The sequence below is a fragment of the Paralichthys olivaceus genome, chromosome 18, assembly GCF_024713975.1.
Source record: "Paralichthys olivaceus isolate ysfri-2021 chromosome 18, ASM2471397v2, whole genome shotgun sequence".
Lineage (NCBI taxonomy): Eukaryota > Metazoa > Chordata > Actinopteri > Pleuronectiformes > Paralichthyidae > Paralichthys > Paralichthys olivaceus.
The window spans coordinates 16,605,809-16,629,309 of record NC_091110.1 but is presented as its reverse complement, the minus strand read 5'-3'; the positions used below and the strand labels follow the sequence as shown (position 1 = coordinate 16,629,309).

The following is a 23,501-nucleotide window of genomic DNA, read 5'->3' as shown; positions in this document are numbered from 1 at the left end:
CCTGCAGAAGAGAATGTTTGTCAATTATTTTCCTTTATTTTCTGCCCTATCTTCCCAAAACCTTTTGTAGAAAACTATTTGGTAGGTTTTGCAAAATCCTGCAGACAAACAAACAAACAAACAGACAGGGGTGAAATCTTTGCCTTAATAAATACAATTAGTGATGAGTCATATACCCATTAGTTTGGTTGAGAAATGTTCATAGTGTATTTCTTTCCTTTGCCAATTCATGATGAAGAAGCACTTAAGTATTTCATGTCAAATATGGTGAAGGACAACAACTCGGAATGTTTCTGGTTTACTGCTGGATCGACCTCCAATCATTTCACATCCACAAACAGTACAACACAAGGTGGTGCAGCAGGGGAGCGTGAACACGTCTGTGTGTATCTGTGTTGGAGTTGTTGTGGTTTCATATGGAGTATGTGCATTTTTTCTTACATGTAAAGAAAGTGTTGGATCTCACCGATGTTTTTTTTTCTTTCAGCTTCTCAGAGCTACAGTCACATTTTTTTGTGGGCGTGATGGACAAGACAAGCTTTGAGAATTTAAATTTGAAAGAGACTATTGTGCAGAGTATTGAGGGTTGGGAGAGCGAATAGTTTTTCTGTGTGAATCTAATTCCACACCAGGAAATCACACCTCGGCTAAAGGAAAGAGAACTGTCCTTGGACAAAGACATGGGCGATAAAAATACAAACACACACAGAAGAAACAGAAAAAGACAAAAACACACACTGTTACAGATGGACACGCACACAAATAAGTACAGACTTCCTCTCTCTGCTTTGCTCTCTTTTGTTGCCTCTCCTCTACAAGGACAAACGTCGTAATGTTTTTTTGAAGTCCCGTCAATGTTTTTTCTTCAGCACACATCTATTGGCTCATGACGCTGCCATACACAGAGACGTTGTCTTTTCAAAAAAGTTTTACAAAGAAATACAAAGTGACAGAGACACAAACGCCAACTGACAGCAGAAGACAAACCTTTGTTATCATCCCAATGCAAAGAAAAACTACCAAAGCTGATCAAAGCAATAACACTGCAGGAAAAAGAGCTCGTATTTTATGTGTATTTTTAATTTCTGTAAATGCAGGATGCTCCTATAGACCAAGAAGTGATCAGTTTTGGTTTGATCACCTAACCTAAAGTCATGTGTCCTACTTTAAAAAGGTCCTTTGTCTGGTCTTGTTGCTGTGGGAAGCAGAAGTGTGGTTGCTTTAAACTCACACAGAATAAAACTGTGAGGTTAAATGAGTTTAGGACAATGTCCTTTTTCTCAATATTGCTTTTTTAATATGTCAAATGAGTTTCCTGAGACTTTATTTCCCCTCTGCACTGTTATCTGCATCATTTTTCATTTTCCAATCACAAAACAGTTTGTATTCCAATCTATTTCAGACCATTTTTTGGGGCATTTTCATAGTTGTATTAAATGCAACATTTAAATTACGTGCACCCAAAACCTTAATAACTATATGCAGGATGTGCATGGGATTAATAAATCCTATATGCAATAGCTGCTGGTGTTGGGTTCCATTGTTTTGTCTCTCTTTTCTGAGTTTCTGTCTTTTCCATTGCATTTCTTTGCTTCACTGCACTCAGAAAGCTTTTCTAGTTTTTTCTTGCACTTGATTAGAGTAGAATGACATAAGTTGAGAGGAATGGCAATTAAGTTGAGCTGAATTTAATTAAACTGAATTTCAATGTGATAAATAGTGATCTTTCCCCGCTATCACTCTCCTACTCCCCTCCACAATGCATCACACTGAAGACTTCCCTGTTCACAATAGATCAAATTAAATGTGTATATTTAGAAGTGTTGCACCACTGAAGGGTCCAAGACCCCTTTTAAGCTGCTGGTGATTCACTTCCAACGTCTTGGAAGAAAGTTTTATTGCAAAGCCACATTAGCCAGAAGTCTAGCTCATGCTGGCTGGAATTACATTAGCTTCCTGGCAACATTAACTTATTGAACAGTCTATCAGGAGGAATTGGGGGAACTATTGGGGGCACAGTGATTTTTAACGGTACAGGAAAACACAACTTGAGATTTAATAGGATAGAATAAACAGAATGGCTTTGGAAACAGAAAATCTATCCTGCAAATGGTCATTCTAATCAATAGGGGTGGCGGCATTGTTTTCATCTACAAATGAAATGCTATTTTGAATAACTAGAATAAATTCAATTTGTTAAGTTGATTTTCTTTGAAAACGCAGGATGGTCTTTTGTGTCCAAGAATTGGCTTTTCCTCTTTTGAAAAAAATGGGATCGTTGGATTCTTATGTGATCTAAAAAAAGAAACACAAGCTATTCTGAACCTTTTGAATCATTTAAACACATCCATCGCTGGTGTCTCTTTCACACCAGGGACAACTGTCAAACAGCCAGATGCATAAAGAACACAGAGATACTTCTTTTTTTTAACAAAGCAAGAGAAAGAATAGACGCATCTCATGAGCAGCAAGATTCACTGCAACATGAAAGCTAAATAGCAACACAATAAATCAAGTATAAATTTAAACCATCCAAAAATGTTTCCTTATCTGTACTCATGAGTGACCTGAATATACACATATACATTGTATTGTGTTGTGTTGTAATTAAAAATACTTTATTATTTTATATTGAATTTAGATCCCTTTCACCTAATCCTTGCACCCTGGACCTTAAATAACTCGGAAATTCCTCATCTCCCCAAATATTTACCTCTACTTTACTTCTACTTGCGTTCCCCCGTGTTACGATTATCCTCAACCACAGGTGCAAACACACAGACGCCCACACACTCAATTAGCCACACGACAGGTTGGTGGAAAGTTAATCACAGCATTACAACAGCCACATGTAAAAAGTCACTGAACCACACGCGCATATGTACACACATGGCAGAGGGTGCACTCATCCGGATGCACATCCATGTTCACCAAATGTGTCCGGCACATCTGCGCTGGCACAAACAGAGGAAGAAACACCTGACTGTTGGGACTCATGTAAGATTGTTGACAAATGTTATCCGCACACACAAACAGGTATGTTGTGTGCACACATGACTGGTGAATTATTGTGGACCATCATGCAGGCAGGCACCTCTGTGTGTAAAAAGCTGCATATGTGTCCACTTAAATGTTCGTAGGTGTGAATAAAATACTCCCTGGCAAATTGATTGCTTTAGCTCCAAAATGCTAAATGCTGTCTGACCCCGAAGCCGTCGCAGAACCATTTATTTGTCATTAAACACAGGCTGACTGTGACCTGCTGTAAGCCTCATTAGAATACACTAAAGTAAATGACTCACATTAGGGAACAGGCACACACCAGTGCTCTGATGCAGTTCACTCTTTTGATTAACTGTTCAAGCCAAAATGAGTGTATACACTGATTGATGCAGGATAATGCTGCTCAATAACAGTTTCACCTGCGCTTCCTCCTCGTCCTCCCTCCACTTTTTCACCTCGGGAATGCGTTTGAAAGCGAGGAGCGAGCCAGAGAGAAAGACGAAGTAAACGACAAGAGAAGAAAACAGGAGCTCTGCGACTTCCACCTCGCGTTCCTGAATGTCATAATTCAAGGAAGCTGTATCTTTCTGTTGGATGTCGTTAATGGAGAGGATTCTTAGAGAGGAAGGGAGAGTAGTGTGGAGAGATAAAAACCCGGCAGCGAAGAAAACTCACTGCTCAATTGTGTTCTTGTGGACATCTCTCATATTTTGTTCCTTTTCAGTTTTGGAGGTCATGTCAGAAGGACTCAGGTAAAATGAGAGGGATGATTTGTAGGGGATGAGGACTCTGCATTCTTTCGGCCTTCGGTGTGTTGATGAATAATATAATGGTTTGGATTCCCTTTTATTCGCTGCAACACTTAGAGGTCAGAGGTTAGAGTCACTTTTTCAGAACTGTAGCTTTGTTTGTCCTGCTCAAGGAAACCTAGTTTCAAAGTCTTTCATTTCAACACCAAATTTATTTTTATTTATTGACAGATGCTTTGAAGCATTTTAAATACAATGAACCAGTATTGGTGTAGTTAAAAAGGACATTTTTGGGCCATCCCTCTGATATTTCAGTTCAGAACAGTCCTCCTGATAGAACTGTACCAACAAGGTCGTTGCAACCGGGTATTCAAAGCAGACAATTGCCTAGGGCGCCCTAGTTGAGAAGGGCCCCAGCGATTATGTTAGTCCATTGCAGCAGGAATATTATGAACCCCCTTAAATTCAGCTAAGTGCAGACGACTGCAATGACACCTTTAAGCCTCAATTGCCAAATATCAAATATGTCAAATATTGTTAGTCCAAGACTCCAGACTTTTTGTTTATTTTTGTTATTAAGGGGCACATATCAAAACCTGTTACTATAATTCCGCCTCTAGACTTATTTAAAAGTTTAGCATGAGAAATGGAATTGAAATGTTAATGTACAGTGTTTTTAACTGCTTCAGACTTTTGGGATGGAGCCATCAGAGAGAAAGAGAGAGAGAGAGACTTGATCAAAGCTTTACTGGGAATCCCTTCTAAAAGATTAATGAGTTAAAGGAGTTAGACAACACACAGACACACACTCACTAACACGCAGACATTAAGCAAACACACGGCTCAGACAGAGAGATTCCGAGATTCCATATCTTAGTATACAGGACTGCGATTGGTTGGAAATGGTGCATTACCAGACAGATTTTATCGGACAGTCGGGAACCCTGTGTCTATACTGGACCAATTACAGAACATTCACGACTAAACAACAATGGATTCTACAAATGTTTGTTGTGCTTTTTGAAAGGACCAACAGAGGACTGAGTCCTCTCTTATAAAACATTCCCATTGGTTACACGTTGTTTCATAGTCCCTGATAAATATATTTTTAGTCTACCTCTAAAACCTTACTTCAAAAGGCATCAATCAAAGTCGCTAAAATGTGAAATGACTCGACCAAGGTTCTCTGCCAAGAAACGGCGGAGTCCTTCTTCCAGGCTGAGAATGAGTTGACATCCTAAATGAAGGATTTCAACCATCTCAGAATCTTGTAAAATGAAATTGATAAAATGAAGCCTGAGTCTGACAGGTAGGAGTTGAACTGCACCATTGTGGTCAAGCTCAAGCTGAGCTGGAAGGCTAAACTTCAAAACTATGAGTCAGTCTATTTTCCAATCCTCCCCTCCACCCTTCGGTCTTGAGCCTGGGGGTTGGTGACCAAAGAGAATACAAATGCAAGATGCAGTAATGAGTTTATTCTTTAAGGTGGTTGAGCTCAACCATTCGAGACAGGTTATGGAGCTCAGACTTGTAGATATACAGCTCGGTGTAAAGTGAGATGGTTCAAGCTGCTGATAGGAATATCTTCTGGGCAACCTTCCATTGGAGGTTTTCCTGATACTTCCAACATGTAAGAAAACTAAATGTAGCCCAAGAACAGACGGACATACATACCAACTCTGCCTCTTTCACAAAGAACTTTTTAATACAATCTCATATTCTTAAGAAAGCTCCCAGTCTCTCTCACCCAGTGCGACAATCTGGCCAGCCAATCAAGAGTCAACAACACAACCTATGTATCAGTGTCAATTATCAACTCTATCTGCTGCTGTATCATCTCAGACTCTGCAATCAGACAGGCATCAGCCTCCTTGTCCTTCAGTAAGGTGGAATACTGTTGCATTGTGCAAATATGTGTCCGCCTACCAATCTAATCAGCTGGTCGATTGGTGCTACCATCAAGGATAACACAAGTCCATTTGTAGTAAGCTATGCATACGTGGGTGAGGGTTAGTAGGACCAAGGTAAAGCAATACCCTCCTGTTGATGGAAAAGGGAAGAGGATGTCGCACCTTGCTAAGTCCTGGCAGGGAACTTATGATTTGTAAAATATAGATTATACAACTGATCGATTGAATATAAATAATGTGCCATAATAGAGATTTGTACAATTTCAGCATTGTGGTTAATTCTGGTTACTTTAGAGTCCTGCTAAAACAAGTAAAGATTTATATGCAATGCTTCAGCTGTAAACAACACATTTCTGCAAGTGTTATTTTTTGTTTTCACTTTAAAAACTAAATTATTTTGGGTATCCTTTCTTTGTTTCTGTTTGTGCTCTTTCCTAATTGCAACATCATTCACACGTTGTCTTTATTTTCTGCATTTCAAAGCCATGACTGAATGGGATTACCTTACCCAGCCTCCCTGCCAGTCATCCAGACTGTAATCCGTCTGCCAATCCAGTCAGTCAATCAATTGGTTGAGCTCCAGCTTGAATTTAATACCAAACAGGAAACACTGATTACACTGAGTGCTACTCAGGATAATGAGCGCAAACAAGGTTCCCTGCCAGCACATACAGGCAAACAGACACACTACACACAGACATCAATTTTTGTGTTTATTTAATTATTTACAGCAGCTGTCTGTTTTCTCTGATGGCACATCAGAGTTTGGATGAATCCCATGAATAATGGATCACACTCAGTTGTCTGGATTTGTCTTTTTGCACTTTTTGCAAAAGTGTCCAATCTCTGAACTTGACAGTCCAGCCTGTTTCATTGTGTTGTCGTTACAAACCAATGATAATTTCATAATCTAAATCTAAGAATTCTACTGTGAAAATTCAAATTGTGTCAAATCTGTAAAATTCTCTCTGTCTGTGGCTCGTTCTTTTCAGCTTCACACTTGACATGTGTATTGTTAAGGGCCATGGAAAATGCAGTGTTCAATTTGGTGGAATTTGGACACCAAATTGAACACTGCACAATTTACAGCTTCAAGTTTCTGTGGACTTAGTCCCACGGTCGGTCTTTACTTGTCGTGACTCAATTGCTGCAGGTCACTTTTACAGTTTAAGAGAGAAAAGCTGCAGTAATTCAAAAGCTGAATAATCACAGTAAGGATAGCCTCTGCAATTACAATAGTTTCCCTATTGATATACAACATTAACACTTCTACAATCTAGAGTAAATAAAATACTCATGTATAGATTGGGTTTAATTAGTGCGTGGAGACATAATTACCTGTATTATATAATACGGTGTATTTTTCAACAGATTATAAAAAAAAAAAAGGGGGGTGGGTCCAAGCTATTAATGCTAATTACATCCACCCATGTGCATGTGCACATGAATGAAAGCAGATTTGTCATCATGCATGAAAGCAGGCTTAAATCACACAGGTCCCTTTCATTTGAACATTTAACAAGGGTGCGGATAAACAAGGCTGTGATGAAGCTCGAGGTTCAGGCCCAGACATGTCGGGAAGACCGTGCAGCACGCGCAGAATCCTCCGATATAAATACAGCTTTGACAGCTGTAATACCACAGAATTAGTGTAGGAGTTAACCACTTACTCTCCTCTGCTCTCTTTCCCTCTGCTGCTGTTTCCTGATCTCTGTCTCTCTCTTCCGCTCTCCCTGCTCTGTCCACAGTAATTAGATGGAATCAATGTGAGGTAAAGAAGCTCCGCAAAGAGCAGAGAGGAAACACAAAAACATTTCGTGACGGCGGTGCAGCGTCAGCGGCAAGTGATGTCATGGCCAATAAATCCTGTGACCATTTGGGTGATGGATTGAGGGACGGGAGAGGATGTGGAGATAAATAAATGGAGGGGAAGAAACGTCCCACGAGAGGAAGTGATATAAAGAATTAAGAGACAAGGAATGAAAAAAGGTGGACTGTAATATTTGTTTCTAAAATGTCAGGGCAACAAGTGTGGATGATGGGGACAGTGAAGTATGGAGTGATGGAGAGGGCAATAAGGAGACAGATGGAAGGAGAGGGAGAGATGGAGGGAATAAATATACGCTAGTCTCTCAATCAGGATATTGACTGTAATAAATAACGTCCTCTCTCTGTCAACAGCATGATGTCACCACACACACACACACACACACACACACACACACACACACACACACACACACACACACACACACACACACACACACACACACACACACACACACACACACACAAATTCCACCCAAACTCAGAATCTAGCTCATTTGCACCATATTCCTTTGTCCTGTATTTAATATTAATTTATTTTTGCTCAGCTTCTCTTTCTATTGAGCGTTCTAGGACTTTTCTCATTTATACTCCTGCTGTGCTAGTTCTCAGAATTTACTGTGGCACCCCCATCAACGGCATTGCAGGACGTTCTGGCGCATCTCCGGATTAAAGTAAGACACAGTGGAAAATAAGAAAAAAAGAAAAAGAGATTGAGACAAACGGCGAGAGAAAATATGGCAAATTTTTGCCACGCAAACGATCAATCTTCAGGTTGTCCACGCATGAGAGGACTCACTGTGTGTAATGTGACTGATGGTATCATTGAGGAAATAGAACAATGTAGGAAAAACAGAGACATCCACAGCAACCATGAGTAATGTGTTGTTTCATTTGAAAATTCAATTTTTTACCTTATGTGTGTGAAAATGGATCAGAAACTGGTATATTACATTTTCTATAACACAAGTAATCAGTCGTTTAAATGATGCTTTCAAAAAAATATTACATTCACACCTACTTGGCAGATTTTACAATTTCGCAACTGACAACGATGCATGGTTCGAGAGTAAAAGGACATAACGTTGAGTCACAATCACACTATATGCTCTGTGACATGTAAATGGGAATATGAATGGAATATGCCATTCAAACATCATAACAGAAATCAGTTCTTATTCAGGATAAGATCAATATTTGGATTATTGTTGTCAAAAAGCAAGAAATGATCAGAGAAGGGAATAAATATCAGACATGCTGCCACACATGGTTCTATAAATATTTGTTTGTCATTTTTAGCAATTATCATTATTTCTAAAAACATATTTGCTACAGAGAAAATGAATATCACACAGAGGAGTGATACTTTATTGTAGTTCCAGTGGCATTAAAAAAAACACATGATGTCCTTTTCTTTTGTTCTGCTGGCAGCGAATTCCACTGTCTATCGACTGAATAAAATAAAGTTATTAATCCTTGAAATCCTCGCTTCTCCTCCTCCTAGACCACGGGAAGGGTCAGAGGTCATGTGCAGCGGAGCAGAACAGCATGTCTGCTCCTAGTTGACATTCAGTGTCTTGCTTAAGGACAGCAGGGGAAACAGTTGTTAACACAGACGCCATAAAAGCTGCATATACTCAAGATTTCCATGTTGATGGTTGCTCTTTTATTACCGGTTTATTCTGAGGTTGAAGCAAGAGTTAACATTTTCTAATGGATGACAGGGAGTATGTTTGTTTTGTAAGGTAGAAAGAGCCCCTCCCCCATTATCTATTTTTCACCGGCAGTCAAAAATCAAATTCACGTTCATGGAAGCTTGATTAGTGTTATCTCCGAGTCTCACTCACTTTCTCTCTGTGGGTTAGCTTTCAATTATTCTCTGCTTCCCTTTGTTGAATCGCGAGATGTTTCGTTGAGGACTTGTCTTTTTCCTTTGGTTTCCATCAAAGTTTCTTTTTTAAGTTTTTTACCTCCAGTCAACACAAGTCACTTAACAAAAAGCTGAATGGAAATGGCACACTCACTCAGCTTTGCTCAGAATCACAAAGAATCACAAAGATAAAAGTCTTGTTGTTGAATACAATTTGTATTATAGAAGGAAATATGGTATCAATGACAAATTGCACTTTCTTAGTAACAATCATTTAATTTGTGTGTGTCAAATCTAAGGCTGTTTTCTTGCCATGTTTGCTGCTCTTCAGTCTCGTCTTCCTCCATCTTCCTGTCTTTCCCTCCTTTGTCTGCATCTCTTTCACTTCCTGTCTCTCCATCATCCAGACAACATCGACTCCTGGGTATGTGGAGCTTGTATGTGATTACCGGTGTTTCTTATTATTTTTGTTCAGCAACACTCAGTTAGTTATAAAGACTCAGATGGATTTCCAATACACACATATACTCAAAACCGCACACACATATATACACGTACAAACACAATCTGTGCCTTCAATGCGTTTTGTACAATTTGAGTCAGACCTATAACAAGAGAGTAACTACAAATCCCTTTGTACTCGATATGTGTGCACAGGCATTAGTCTCTGTGTGCGTGTGTGTAAGTGTGTGTCTGTGTGTTACACTCTGCCAAGTGGGGCGTACCCCAGGGATTCCTGTCAATCAAACCGGCTTGCAATTTGTCAGAGAAATAAGGCACTTTCCAAGACAGACAGATATGTGTGTGTGTGTGTGTTTATTTGTGTGTCTGTGTTGTGCATATGACATATGGGGCTAAAGTACATCTGGAAATACTGTAACCATTGTGTGTTTATGCATTTGTCTTGTGATGGCTTTACAGATGTGTTAGACAGTATTTGTAAGGATGTTTATGTGCGTTCGTGAGTGGGCAGCTGATTCTGTGTAGCATGAAAAACAAAAGGGAGTGATAAACAGTGACAGATCCACTACAGTGCTCACTCACGCACTCTACCTCTCCCTCTCTCTCCCTCTCATTTCTCTATCTCTCACACAAACTCTTCTTCTCAAAGACAGAACTGTCAGCTCTCTTTCTTCTATTCATGTTAGTCATTCCTCCCTCTCTCTATAGCTCTTATTCCCTGAAGCGCTGCCTTTTCACCCTTTTTCTCTCTTTCCTATATTCTTTGTCTTTTTTTTTTTTGAAGAATACCACAAAAACTAAGAAAATGGCCAAAGACTGATCAGCACAATGCAGCTACATTTTTTTCAAAATGCATAAAGTCGTACATTAAGTCACTGGAGTCATCTGTCAGTTGATATCCACAAGGCAAATTGAGTTTTTTACTTTCCACACATATAGAACAGTTGGAGGCACAGCTCTCATTGTCTCCCTCTCATTCTATCAATTGTTATTCCTCCGGAGTTTCATTTTCAATTTGTTTTCCTGTCTGTTTCCATTCTCCTCCCATCATCTCTCCATTTTCACAATTCCTTCCACTCTTCATCTATCCTATGTTCTGTTTTTCTTTCCATCTCCCTCTTTCACTTTACTTCCATGCTGCTTTTCAACTAATCTCCAAAGACAACATTCCCATTTCCTAAGCCATTTCTGCCCAGTTGGTGCATGCATTTGTGCGCTTGTGTGTGTGTGTTTGTGTGTGTGTGTGTGTGTGTGCATGTGTGTGTGACCCTCGTGACACAGTGATGTGCGTCATTGGAGACTTATTGACTTAGACTCTTTCTTTGGGTGAGCTGACTTCAACAGCCCTACCTCATTGGCTAATAAGCCAAGGCCACTCTTCACTAAAAGTCAAGTGACAAATTGTCTCCCCTGTTAGACACACACACAGACACACACAGACACACACACACACACACACACACACACACACAGTCTAATTTATGGTCATGCATCCTCTGTGAACTCGCAGAAGAGCTGCATTATGTGGCTCTTTTCAGCTTCTCTTTTCTCCCTCGAAAAAAACCCCAGCTCACAAATCATTTGAAACAAGCTCATGATCATCAGTTGACATGACTGGCTTCTTTGTTAAATCCTTATTTGTTATGGGGGTAGCCTTGGCAATGTGGGCCAAAATATTAGCACCATGCACCGGAGGGATGACGAGCAGATCGGGTTTGCTATTGTTGCTCTGTTTGTGAATTAAGTGGATTCCACCTACAGGTACGTGTTGCTTTTGACTCCCACATCTTTGACTCTCATTGCAAATAAACAGAAACTGTATCTCCAGGTGGCCATTCTCTCTCTCTCTCTCTCTCTCTCTCTCTCATACACACAATCCCCAAAATCACAACAAAAAGCAAGGACCATACCCCCTTAAATGAAAACAAGCCTTAAAGCTAAGGCCACATCAGGTTTCTCAGTTACATGTTGGAGGTGGTCACAGGTTTCTAAACTGATTTGTTACCATTTAGTAGCTTAGAAAACCCTACACCCCAATTAAACCAATATATTTTTAATTGATTTAAATGATTTATTCAATTGTTAAATTTAAAAATCAATCCAAACCCCTTAAATATATCAGCACCACAATTTAATAGCTTCTTCACTGACCCACAATGCATCCCTCCAGCAAGTGTCATCACCAAGGTAATCTGTCCAGAAGTGTTTGTGTAATCCTGCAAACTAACAAACAAAAAAAAACACAGCTGGAAAAACATAACCTCCTCGGCAGAGGTAATAAGCTCTGCTATCCCAAGTGGCATTAAAATCTTTGTGGCTGTCATATAAAAAGATATTATAGCAGCAGAACCCATTCAATAACCGCAGAGAGAAAGCTGATTATAGAGATTTGAGTTGAGTAAAATAGTCGTAAGAAGTTGGAAAAAGTCGAGCATCAGTAGAATCTACTAAAGCAGTGTATCCAGGAGGAGTAGAAAGTGGAAATAATGTACTAGAGTGGAGCTCAGAGGAGTACAGTGAAGTTGAGAGGAAGAGCCGAGCACAGTAGAATACATTAAAGTCAAACAGGCCCATTTGGGTCCGAGCAGACAAAATAAAATAAGGAGGGGAGGCAGAGGCAGGGGGGGCCTCGGCTCGGAGCGGGGACAGTGTAATGAAGATAAAGTGCATACTCACCAAGCTGACTGCGTCTCTGAGCGTAGGCTACCACCACCGCGGCCAGAACTACACAGCACAGCGATGTCACAAGGTTTGCCATCTGTAGACACACACACAGCAAAGTCATCAGCGTGAGCGCGTGCGAGAGTGAGTGTCCCCCTGTCGTCCCGACTGATTGACAGACCCATAGACACCTACAACACCATGGAAGAGATGGAGAGATAGCTGCTTCCTTTCCCCCCCTCCCTCAATCTCCCAGTGTCTCTCTATCTCCTTTCACTACTGTTGTTCCTGAAGTGGCATTTCTCTCTATCCGTCTCCCTCTGACTCATCAAACTTGCTTATTTTAAGAAGGGATTTCCTTTTCTCCCACTGTTGTTATCCCTTCACTGTAAAACACCCCCTACTCTCTCTCTCTCTCTCTCTCTCTGCTCATCAGTCTAATGGGTCCATCCTCTCTGGGATGGGCCATGGCCAGCAGCTCTTAAAGGTATAGCACTCCACAAACAAACAGCTTCAAACAACAAGACTTCTAAATGTCTTCATTTCTTTCTTTCTTCCTGCTGTTAAAACATTTATTCCTTTCTTTGACAAATTATCCAATCAACACCAATCAAATGTATTTAATTTAAAGACTGTAGCAAAAGTTAAAGGGAAAAGATGTTTAATGTGGTAATTTCACTTGCCCATGAGTTAGAAACAATACTACTCCCACATCTACAAGCTACTGGGTAACATTGTATTCCTAGTTAGATATATATATATTATTAATTCTACAATATGTAAATCACATTCGAGCGGGCTTTGGTTGCACACAGATAAACAGTGTAAGAGGTGGAACACATTGAACGTAACGCATCTGATTGGCTTTTTTAATTTACCCACATTCACGTGCAGACAAATGAGCCAAAATGTTGTCTAGACCTAAAACACACACAAAAAGTTTTGAGTGGAGAAACATATGTGACTCGTGGGATGAAGGAAACGGAACGGACACCAGGAGCATCTCAGGCTTCAGGAGAGTCTCCATAGCAAACACTGTGCAATAATGCAAATCTCCCTTTTTTTAATTTCTACACCCATATTTCCTTGAACAGAAAAGATATGAGGTCAGAGGTGAACAGAACTACACCGCTAAAGCTTGCATGAATCCACCATCCTGTTCAAGGACATGAGCAGGATGGATGCTGGCCAATGAGGGGGGCCTGAACCCAAGTCCCCCCATGCTCCATTAAAACATGGTCTCCCTCTCCTCTCTTCCCCTTCTCCTCTGCTCAGAGAGGAGAGGAGACCGGCTCTCCTGCAGACCGAGGTTGTCTGAGGGTCTGCTTGCTGCTGAGATTTTGTGTGGGTACGGTGTGTGCGGAGAACAGAGTGAGCACTCCAAACAGAGGCAAAGAAAGGAAAGTGAATTTCCTTGTTCTTTTAATGCAGGACTCCAGCTGTTACAAACCACTGTCATCTACCATTAGATCTTGCTCTTTGTTTAGCTTTAGTTGTTTTTTTTTTTCCTTCTTCTTCCTCTTACTCATTCTCTTGACTTTACTGCCTTGCTCTCGGTCGTTCTCACCCACTTCCAAATGTATCTATGACATTCCATCCTTCGCGTTGTGCCCTTCACTCGCTCTGTCTCTCTTTGTTAAAGCCGGACATAAACACCACTACACCACGTTTGAGCATCTCAGGAAACATCTTAGGAAATAAAAGAGACATAGCTGCGAGCGCTGCCGAGTGACATTCAAGAACATGCAAAAGCTTTTACAGTCAGACTGAGACGTCAAAAGGCAATAAACCAGTCAAAGACATGAAACACACCGGGGAATGTTTTCATGAACGGCCAAACTAATGGTGTTTGAAAAGAAAAGGCTTTTAAACTCAGCCCATTATAGTGAAGATCAAGGTTTGCTTTAAATACAAAACTCGTTTTGTTGACAAAAAAATAACTTTCACACCTGAATTATTTATTCATAGAAGAAGACGTTTTCTCTTGTCAATGCAACAAAATGTGAGCTGGTTCTTTTCATTTGGAAATATCAGGAAGAGGACAAACTCACACCGACCTTGTTTGGTCCGGACATTCTGACTTTTCAGTTCAGTCTGGACAAAAAGAACAGATGTAAAAGGTGCTTCGGACCAAAATTACTGCATATATCACTTTTGTGTACACAAACCAACAACCTTCAGCGTGTGCAGTTCATTCCAGCTGCGAGCCTCAACTCTGGTGTGCAGCATTGACTTCTATGCTTATCTCAGATTCACCCACTATGATTTGTTAAATGTCTGCACAGCAGTTCACCTGATACCACTCTTAGCAAATGTTCTGTTCTCAGTGTGGACCCTTTGCAAAGGCTTCTCAATCCTATACATTTATTTTCTTTCAGACTTCCACCTCAGTGGCAGATTATTTGCAGCGTGAAATTCATGGATAGTTCGACCTCTCGGACCACTTTCAAGAAGTTGAGACAGCGTTTAACAATAAAAAGGAGGTGGAAGCAGCTTGCATGATTGTTTTTAGTCTTTGCCTCCAACAATGCAATGTTCATACAATGAGAATGTTTTTTTTTTGCTGGTAATGAAACCATAATGATAATTGAGCGGCAACGAGATTATGTTGAAGTGAACCGGTTAATTTATTTTCTTCATTTGAATGGAAATTAGTTTCTATGCACTATATTAAAAAAAAGTTACCTTCTACATGAACCAATATGACAAACACTCCAACATCAGACGCACGCCAGCCCACAAACCAATCAAAGAAAACTGATCAAATGTAGATAATTTATTAACTTTGTTATAAGACCAAGATTCAGACTTTCAGATGAGAAAACGAGCTGAAAAAAAGGCACTGAAGAAAAGTATGAGAATAAACGGATAAAAGGATGATTTCATCCACAGGACACAGCACAGAATCAAACGTTGTTTTGGCTGAACTGAAGTCCATATAGTGCACATATCCGTGACCATGACCATTAACCAAACTGGATCCTCGACCATTTCACTCCACAGCAGTGTGAGTAAGAGAATAATTTGCTTTTGCATTACAAATATGAAAGGATGAGCCTTTGTGTGCACCTGTGACTTTGAAAGAGTCACTGAAAGTGTGTGTCTTTGTGTGTGCACGCTTGTGTGTGTCTATTTGCATGTGTGAGTGATTGGCAGTTCATATGTATTTCATCTGAGCAGATATTGAGGAGATTGACAGGGGGTGAAATTAAAATTGCATCCCTTGTCAGAGCATCACAATCCCCATCTCTGCTCTTCATTTTTCTAAGTGCCGGTTCGCCCATCAAAACCCAAATGATGTGCACTTGTGTGTGTGTGTGAATTTGGGGTTCTCTTCGTCAGTGTGTGTGTTTGAAACTGTGGGGGTATTTAGCCCGTCTATCAGCAAACAATACAGTTTTGAAATGTGACAGCCTCAGATCACTCACATAATGATAGCCCACAGGCGGTTAGCGCTGCAATCACACAAACTCAATACGAAACCCTCCTCCCTTTATCCATCCCTCCCCGGACCCTCCCATTTATTCCCTTCTTCTCCCCATCTTCCATATTTATTTATTCATTTCTTATTGGAGGGGAAAGGGCTGAATAGGCGTGATTCTCTTGGCTGCTTAATTAAAATATATAATTCATGGCTGCGTCAAATGATTTTTTGCCTCTGCGTCTTTGTGGAGTCCGATTTGGGAACATTTGCATTTAAATTGGAAAGCCAGAAGGGAAATACACTAGGCGGGCCAGGGTGCTTGTGTGTGTGTGAAGATATAAGGCGTCCCTCTTTTAAATAAATGCTCATACTGTACACACTCTTGCTTGTACTTTCTTTGGTCTTTTTTCACTCATAATGTGAAAATCACACAGGTACACCGGTCGGCCAAATGGCAAAAAATCACATTGTGTAATGGAAAATACAGTTTGTCCTTTGAAATAACAACTAAGTCCACAAGTTAATTATTAAAAATTATATTCCACATTTCACTAAATCCCTAACACACTAAAGCATAGTCGTATAACACACGCACACAGGTTTAATTTTAGTCGTTCTCGTTCTTTCTCTTCCTCTCAAAGATGAAACTTGCCAAATTCCCGCCCGTCAGCACACTGTCACAAATTGAATAGTTCATTACGAACGTGTTTGCAGAGAAAATAAAGAAAAGCGTTCTCCTGGGTTACAAATGAGCTCTGTGATTTATAGCAAGAGTGTTGCGTTCACAGCCCTGAGGAACATCCACCATACGGATGACTGGAATTCAGAAAACCATCAGCTGGAAACTGCATGTGAGGAGATTTCTTTCAGAGTGAGGTATCCATCATGTGAGAGAACATGACACAAAAGCTTAGAGATAAGGTTGTGTACTAAATTGATATTTATGGACAATCCAGGCAATTAAGACATATATATAGTCGGCTGTTTTTAAAATGCTGAAACCAGCGTGTCTGGCACCATCGAGCACATTAAAAGTATAAACTGCAATATACTAAGTCACAAAATTGCAAATTTCTGCTCACACGCAGGAAAAACTGCCTAATATAAAAACCAGAGGGAGTAAAAAAAAAACAGGCAGCCACACAACTCTTCTTGGAGCTGAATCTACAGGCATCGTCTCTTTAATTCCAAAAGTTTTTAAAGGATACGCAAAGTCTCAAATGATGGTGATTCACTGGGAAAAAAAACAACAAGGAGAAAGGGTGAATAACTCCATATGCGTTCCGGTGGAATATTCTAATTTAATCATCATGGAAAATAAAACCTTTCAGTCTCTGAGGCATGGCATCTTATCCAGCAAGCACATTAGAAGAAGCCTCAGTGTAGAAATAAGAGCCCTGTTCTGTGCAACACTCGAACTGATGGTACGTTTGTCCTACCTTGGGGCAATGAGAGACAGGTAACTTTTTTACCCTACTCAAGGGAATGTAGAAAAACGGTTCTTCTTTGGTCTTTTGCACACAAATGAAGAATCAGAGCTCAAAAGTTTAGTTTAAGACAGCAGCCTGAAGTCAAAAGGCCTGGTGGGTAAATACAACCCAAATGTAAAGTGCATTTAGTTATACTGTAATCAAAACAAAATTGGACAGGGGTGTTCGTCTTCCAGTATTTTTAACAGACAAAATATATATTGTGCTAGCGTCCTGCAATTGCCACTTCATCCTACAGAGGCCACTGCTTCCACTGCTCAGCAAAAGTTCCTTGGTGCATCAGCACAAAGTCATATTTTCATCTGTTCATAATTCAAGGAAGAAAAGTGAAATGTCTTGTTTTAAGTAATTAAAAAAGAAAAATACCTCCAGCTCTCTCAGTAAAAACAAAAACACATTTTCCCTAAAGTGCTTAAGGAGAGAATTAACATTTATCTAGGCCTCGGCAGTGACTGTAAACTAACTGACAAGTGTTTACACACACAGGATTCAAGCGTTAATTATCTCAAATGTTAATGAGTTTACTGAGTCTGTGACCCTGGCGACCATAATCACAGGGAAAAAATGGATTTATGGCACCTCATCCATCAATAACTACACGTTCACAAACACGTAATGGCAACAAACTGTTGCCCGTGTAACCCTTAATGTCATGCTCCATATCCAATAATAGAACGTCTTCATTCCCATAATGCTTTACTTTGCTTGGCAACACTAATTCTCTCATCAATCATGCAGGATTTCTGCAGATTACCAGCGCTGTTCAAGGGGGATCCCTTATAATGTGGCTGCTGGCATTTTGTGTACATCACACGCGCACACATGCATAAACATGCAACGATGTGCACTGCTGGCATTTGGTGCTGAAGTGTTGATAGCTGCATGACTGTGACCTTTATTTACTGTCATTCTGGCTGTAATTGCTCACTAAAGACAACGTTGATTGTGTTTCAAGAGGTAGCAGGGGTCGAGCTCATAAACACACATGCCCACACGTGCAAACACGCGCTCGTGCACGTGGATGATGGCACTTGGCTCTGAGTGATAAATTTGGCCATTGATCACATGTGACTGCTCTCAGCTGGCTGAGATTTAGAGGAGCTGAACACGTCAGCTAACGTGTATCATGTATCCCACAGCACCGGCACTGCTGCCGTGGTGCCGCTGGTGAAGTCTCGCGTCACATAACTGCAGCATCTAAAGTGTTAGTCTGACACAGCAGCAGGATCTCAGTGCAGAAACTGCACACCTCATGGGGCAGTGGAATGAGCTGATGATTTACGACCAGTATTTGTGTACCAAGTTAAATTATCATCTGAGCCTAATATCATTACACATGGTGGGCTGGAGCTCAGGGCTGTGTGTGAATAAACAGCACAAAGCTTCAAGTAACAGATCTCTGATGTGCACGTATGAATGCTTCCCATGTGGGACTTCTTGCACTTGTATTTTTGCTTGAATGTGTGTGTGTGTGTGTATATATGTGAGAGAGAGAGAGAGAGTGTGTTTTTGTCTCCACCCAACCATCTGGACCTCCTTGAGTGTGTAGCAGCAGATTTAGGTAGTTAGAAAGCTCTGGAAAAACACGGTGTTACCTCCAGCCCTCTCACCTCTGAACTCTATAAGTGTATCAAAGCTAAGAAAACAGAGCACTTTGTGTGTCTGCGAGTGTGTGTGTCTGCGAGTGTGATCGAGCGTGTGTGTGTCAGCATTCTTAAGGCCTATAAGGCTTTGAATGATGGGTGTAGACTCCCCTTTGTGAACAGGGAGCCTCCAGGAGCTGCGCAGCATGTGTGTGTGTCTCTGTGTGTGTGTGTGTGTGTGTGTGTGTGTGTGTATTAAGGAGAGTGTGATGTACGGGCTGTGATGTTCTGAACAGAGGTGTTTTTACAGGGAGTTAATCAGAAACAGAGCTGAAGCCTTGCCCACAGTGGATGAAATGCTACACACACATTCACACGCACAGCTTTCTTTCTTGTGACTGACAAACTGAGTGAAAGACCAATAATTCAATTACTTAACTTCCAATCAAGGTAAAACTTTTAAAAGCCAAAACTAACAGAAATAAAGGAAGATAGAAGTCTCATTCCAGTGTTTGTGTGTGTCTCTCTGTGTGTGTGTGTGTGTGTGTGTGTGTGTGTGTGTGTGTGTGTGTGTGTGTGTGTGAGCCTGATGAGCAGGAAAACTAAAAACAGTATATTTACTCAACCTGGTTGCCAAGCCTCTTCAGTAAATACAGCTGATACAGTAGCGGCATAGACGATTTTCGCACACACTCAAACACACTCTTACACATCGCACACAATCACGCACACATTCACCGCACAAATACTATGTGTTCATCTGCCCGCTAGCTTTACCACAGGGGGCTATTTGCAGAGTTGATTCCCATGGCTGTCATGTAGGTCGGTCTATTACTCTGACATACAGCGCACACAGACACAAACACAAACACACACATAACATTTATGCGATAGACAGACGCACAAGAAAACACGTACGTGCACATTACGGCAAAAACAATTCAAGTTGTGGATAAACCAGGAGACACCCTTGCAGGAAGCCCTATTTATGCCCACGGAACACACAGTGACACACAGTAACACACACTTATGCATCCATGTAAGTACACACAAACACACACGCTTGGGTGGCCAAGAACCTCAGTTACCAGATAAACACACTAAATATGCTGCTGCATTCACTTAAGTACAGTTGAGTGTCTGTTGGTTCTCAATGAGCAAACACACGACTGAAAATAGTCGTGTGTGTGTGTGTGTGTGTGTGTGTGTACATTTGAAACCTTGTCTCACCTTCTTGGTAAAAAAGAACTGAAGAAGAAAATGAGATAAATTAATATGGTTCTTGTTTATATTGTGCAATTTACTTGTTGTGCAAATATCAGGTTTTTACATGTAATTATAATCCATTTAATTATTAATATGATTGAGGTCAATTCAGTTTACATGTATATTTTGCTTTTCTCCTCGACCGATCCATTGATCGAAGAGTAGCAACGATTTCAGTAGAACAAGTTGGTTGACTACAGCCCGAGTGCAAAAACACACATACATGCGTTTAAGGGCAAACTCAAGGAAAATTCAGTACATTGATATTAAAATATTCCAAAAAGGTTTATTTGTTGAGCCTCAGTAGGTGCGAACCTTTGTGTCATTTAATTTTATGATGATGAATACAATACAACATTATTAACTAACAAGTATATTGTTCAAGAACAGGCTAAACAATAAAACACAAAATTATCAAGGACAAATTTTGTCCAAACTTAACAAAACAAAAATCTTTGTAAAGTCGTACATTTTTTAGACGGAAATGTACTTTACCCTTACGCCACATTCTCCTGCGATAACAAACACACACACATTTGTATGAATCATTATTTTTTTGTGTGAACAACAGTATATTTTCAGTTATTAATGTGTATTTCTTATACACATTTCATTACTTCCTCCGTAAACAATCCTGTTCAGGAGAGTTCATGTGACTAAGATAAGACCCTGTGACATGAAAACATCGTGACATGTTATTAAAGTCATCAGTGAGATTTTCACCATAGGATGTAATGAGCGGCCTCCATGCATCTAAACCTGATGATCTCACACTCCGCAGCCCCAGGATGAACATAACCGTTCTGAAGAACCACACTTACTCATCGCTGACTTAACACTGATGTCATTATCTAAGCTCAGCCTGTGTCTCTATGTGTGTATGTGTGTATGTGTGTGTGTGTGTGTGTGTGTGTGTGTGTGTGTGTGTGTCAGACAGTGAGAGAATCATTCATTATCTCAGCCGACTCTCTCTGTTCACCACGAGCCCTATCGGCACACATCCCGTCATCCCGTCTCTTTCTCTTCGTCTCTCCCACTGACGAGATAATTCAACATTTTAACTCAAGCTGTCCGTCTCGCTCTCCCCCTCGATCCACGTCGCTCATTCCACCTGCTGCTCTCATATCTGTCATCCTCTCCACACCTTTCCCTCTGCTCTTCTCTGTTCACCTCCCGCGTACACGCTCTCACCTCTGTCGTTCACAATCTCACTTTCTAGTCTCTCCATCTTTTCTCCCACTCCACCCCACTCCATAGACTGAATTTTTTTTTTTTTTTTTTTCTCTGCCCCTCCATCTCTCGTGTCTTCCAGTAAACGCTGATGACAGCATTTCTTATTTTCATGAGGCCTGAAGTTCCTGGAGGAATTGCAGTAATGATGATACACCAATGAGTAAGCAGGGACAGTGACAACCTCTGAATGTAAATCTGTTCCACTGTAAAATGCAAAAACAGTCCATTTGTCTCAATATCCACCAACTTAGCTTAGCCTTCAGCAGATGCGAGTTTTGTTTCAGTGAGTCAGAATTTTAATTCCCTTGAAGCAACATTGTTTGAGGTTTTAGAAATAATATTAAAGCATTTTGGACGGAAAAGGAAGCTTGTGCATAACAGTTCATTCCTTCAGATGTGGGTGGGAAAGACAAATGAGCAACAGCTCCGAGGCGAAATACTGCTAAGATGCCTTTGAGCAAAGAATCGAACCTCAACCTTCTCCACTGGGGCCTCCCTGTACTCAACAATGGAAGCTAATGAAAAAGCAATTCCCCATTGTTGATACACAAAGCAGCATGAATGTGAATCAGAGATGAAATGAACGTACAAGTGCCATCAACATGACATTTACACATAAAGGTTAAAAGATTTGAATCTACATCAGCCTGGGGAGGGATTTCATCTTAATCATCTTTTCTTTTCTTATTATATTGTTAAAATGAGCTGATTACAGAAAACAACAACTTTATTTACATTTGTTATTCTGAGAGCTACGAGTAAGTGGCTGTGTAATTTAAAAGAAGCAGCTATTTTCATGAATGTTATTACCCATGAAAAGAGAGAGCGATAAGACGTCAACCTAAAGGTGAAAAAAAGAAAATCTCACATGGTAAAAATCTAACAATACCACTTGAGATGCAGGTCTGACTGAAGCTACACATACAGTGTGTGCGTGTGTGTTTGTGTGTGTGTTGCTTTAAATAAACATTTGAGTCATCAAGGTCTTGACAGAACCATTAGCATTCTCTTCCCATTTGTCTCACACACACACACACACACACAGACTGCCCCCCCACCCCCACCGATTTGCTCCTGCCCTTTCATTGTTTATTAGCGAGGCAATCCGTTATAAAGATTTGGCCAAGCATCGGCGCTGCCTGGTCCCCGTGCTCACACCTTCAGTCCGACCCCAGCTGCATCCAAATGACCTGCTGTGGGGAAATAACCCATGAGCAGCATCTCGAAGGTTGCGGTCACGCCCGTCAGAACAAAATAAATTCCAAAACATAACAGCAAAAAAAAAAAAAAAAAAAAGAAAAGGCAGTGCTTAAAAATGAAGACGTAGATGAAGTTGGACAAAAAAGAAGATGAGGAACAGGGCTGAAAAAACAACGAAGAATGAGGAGGGTGTGAAGAATTGCTAAGAAAACAAGAGGAAGAGGAGCGGGAGCGAGGAGAGGCGAAGAATAGCACAATAAAACAGTTAAGTTAAAAAGAGAAGGACATCTCCAGTCTCCTCACCCCTGACCATGCTGAGGACAAAACATATTCACAACTGCTGCTCCACGCTCAAACACACACGGATGGATGCTCGTGTGCAGTTTACGTAACTGTGTTTGTCCACCGATTATCATGAACTCATTTAAGACTCTTATGCAACAGCACTTAGATATTCAACATGCAAAATCATTTTTCTCACACAGGATTTGGGAAACTCCAAAGAGCCAAATATGTAAGCGCCCGAGCTGAGAGGAGTCCTCAGACTAAACCAGCTGAAAGAATAAACCATGAGCGAAAGAGAATGAAATAGATTTGAACCCTGTATTGTGATCATATAAGTCACAGCAGGAGTTTGAACATATGTGGGTGGGCATCAACAATTGTCACTTACAGGTACTGAATTACTGTGGAAGGAGACAAAAGTATGATGTACATCGATGACAAACAGTGAAACGTGGGTGTAACTGTAAGAAATCAGCCCACTCTCAGATTCCAGCATCAACCAGTTCACATGAGTGAGTGTATGTTCGGGTTCAAGTGG

General features: G+C 40.6%; 1 protein-coding gene across 4 annotated transcripts in view; it reads right to left on the bottom strand.

The window, feature by feature from the left end:
• cntfr (ciliary neurotrophic factor receptor) overlaps positions 1 to 23,501 on the bottom strand; it is a 198,614-nt gene that overhangs the window by 93,382 nt on the left and 81,731 nt on the right. For 3 of the 4 annotated variants that reach the window (XM_020104218.2, XM_020104217.2, XM_069513855.1), the window contains exon 3: positions 12,498 to 12,579. The exons of the other annotated variant lie outside the window; for it this stretch is intronic. In XM_020104218.2, the coding sequence (XP_019959777.1) occupies positions 12,498 to 12,579 (82 nt within the window). The remainder of the gene's footprint in view (positions 1 to 12,497; positions 12,580 to 23,501) is intronic. 4 annotated transcript variants of the gene reach the window in all.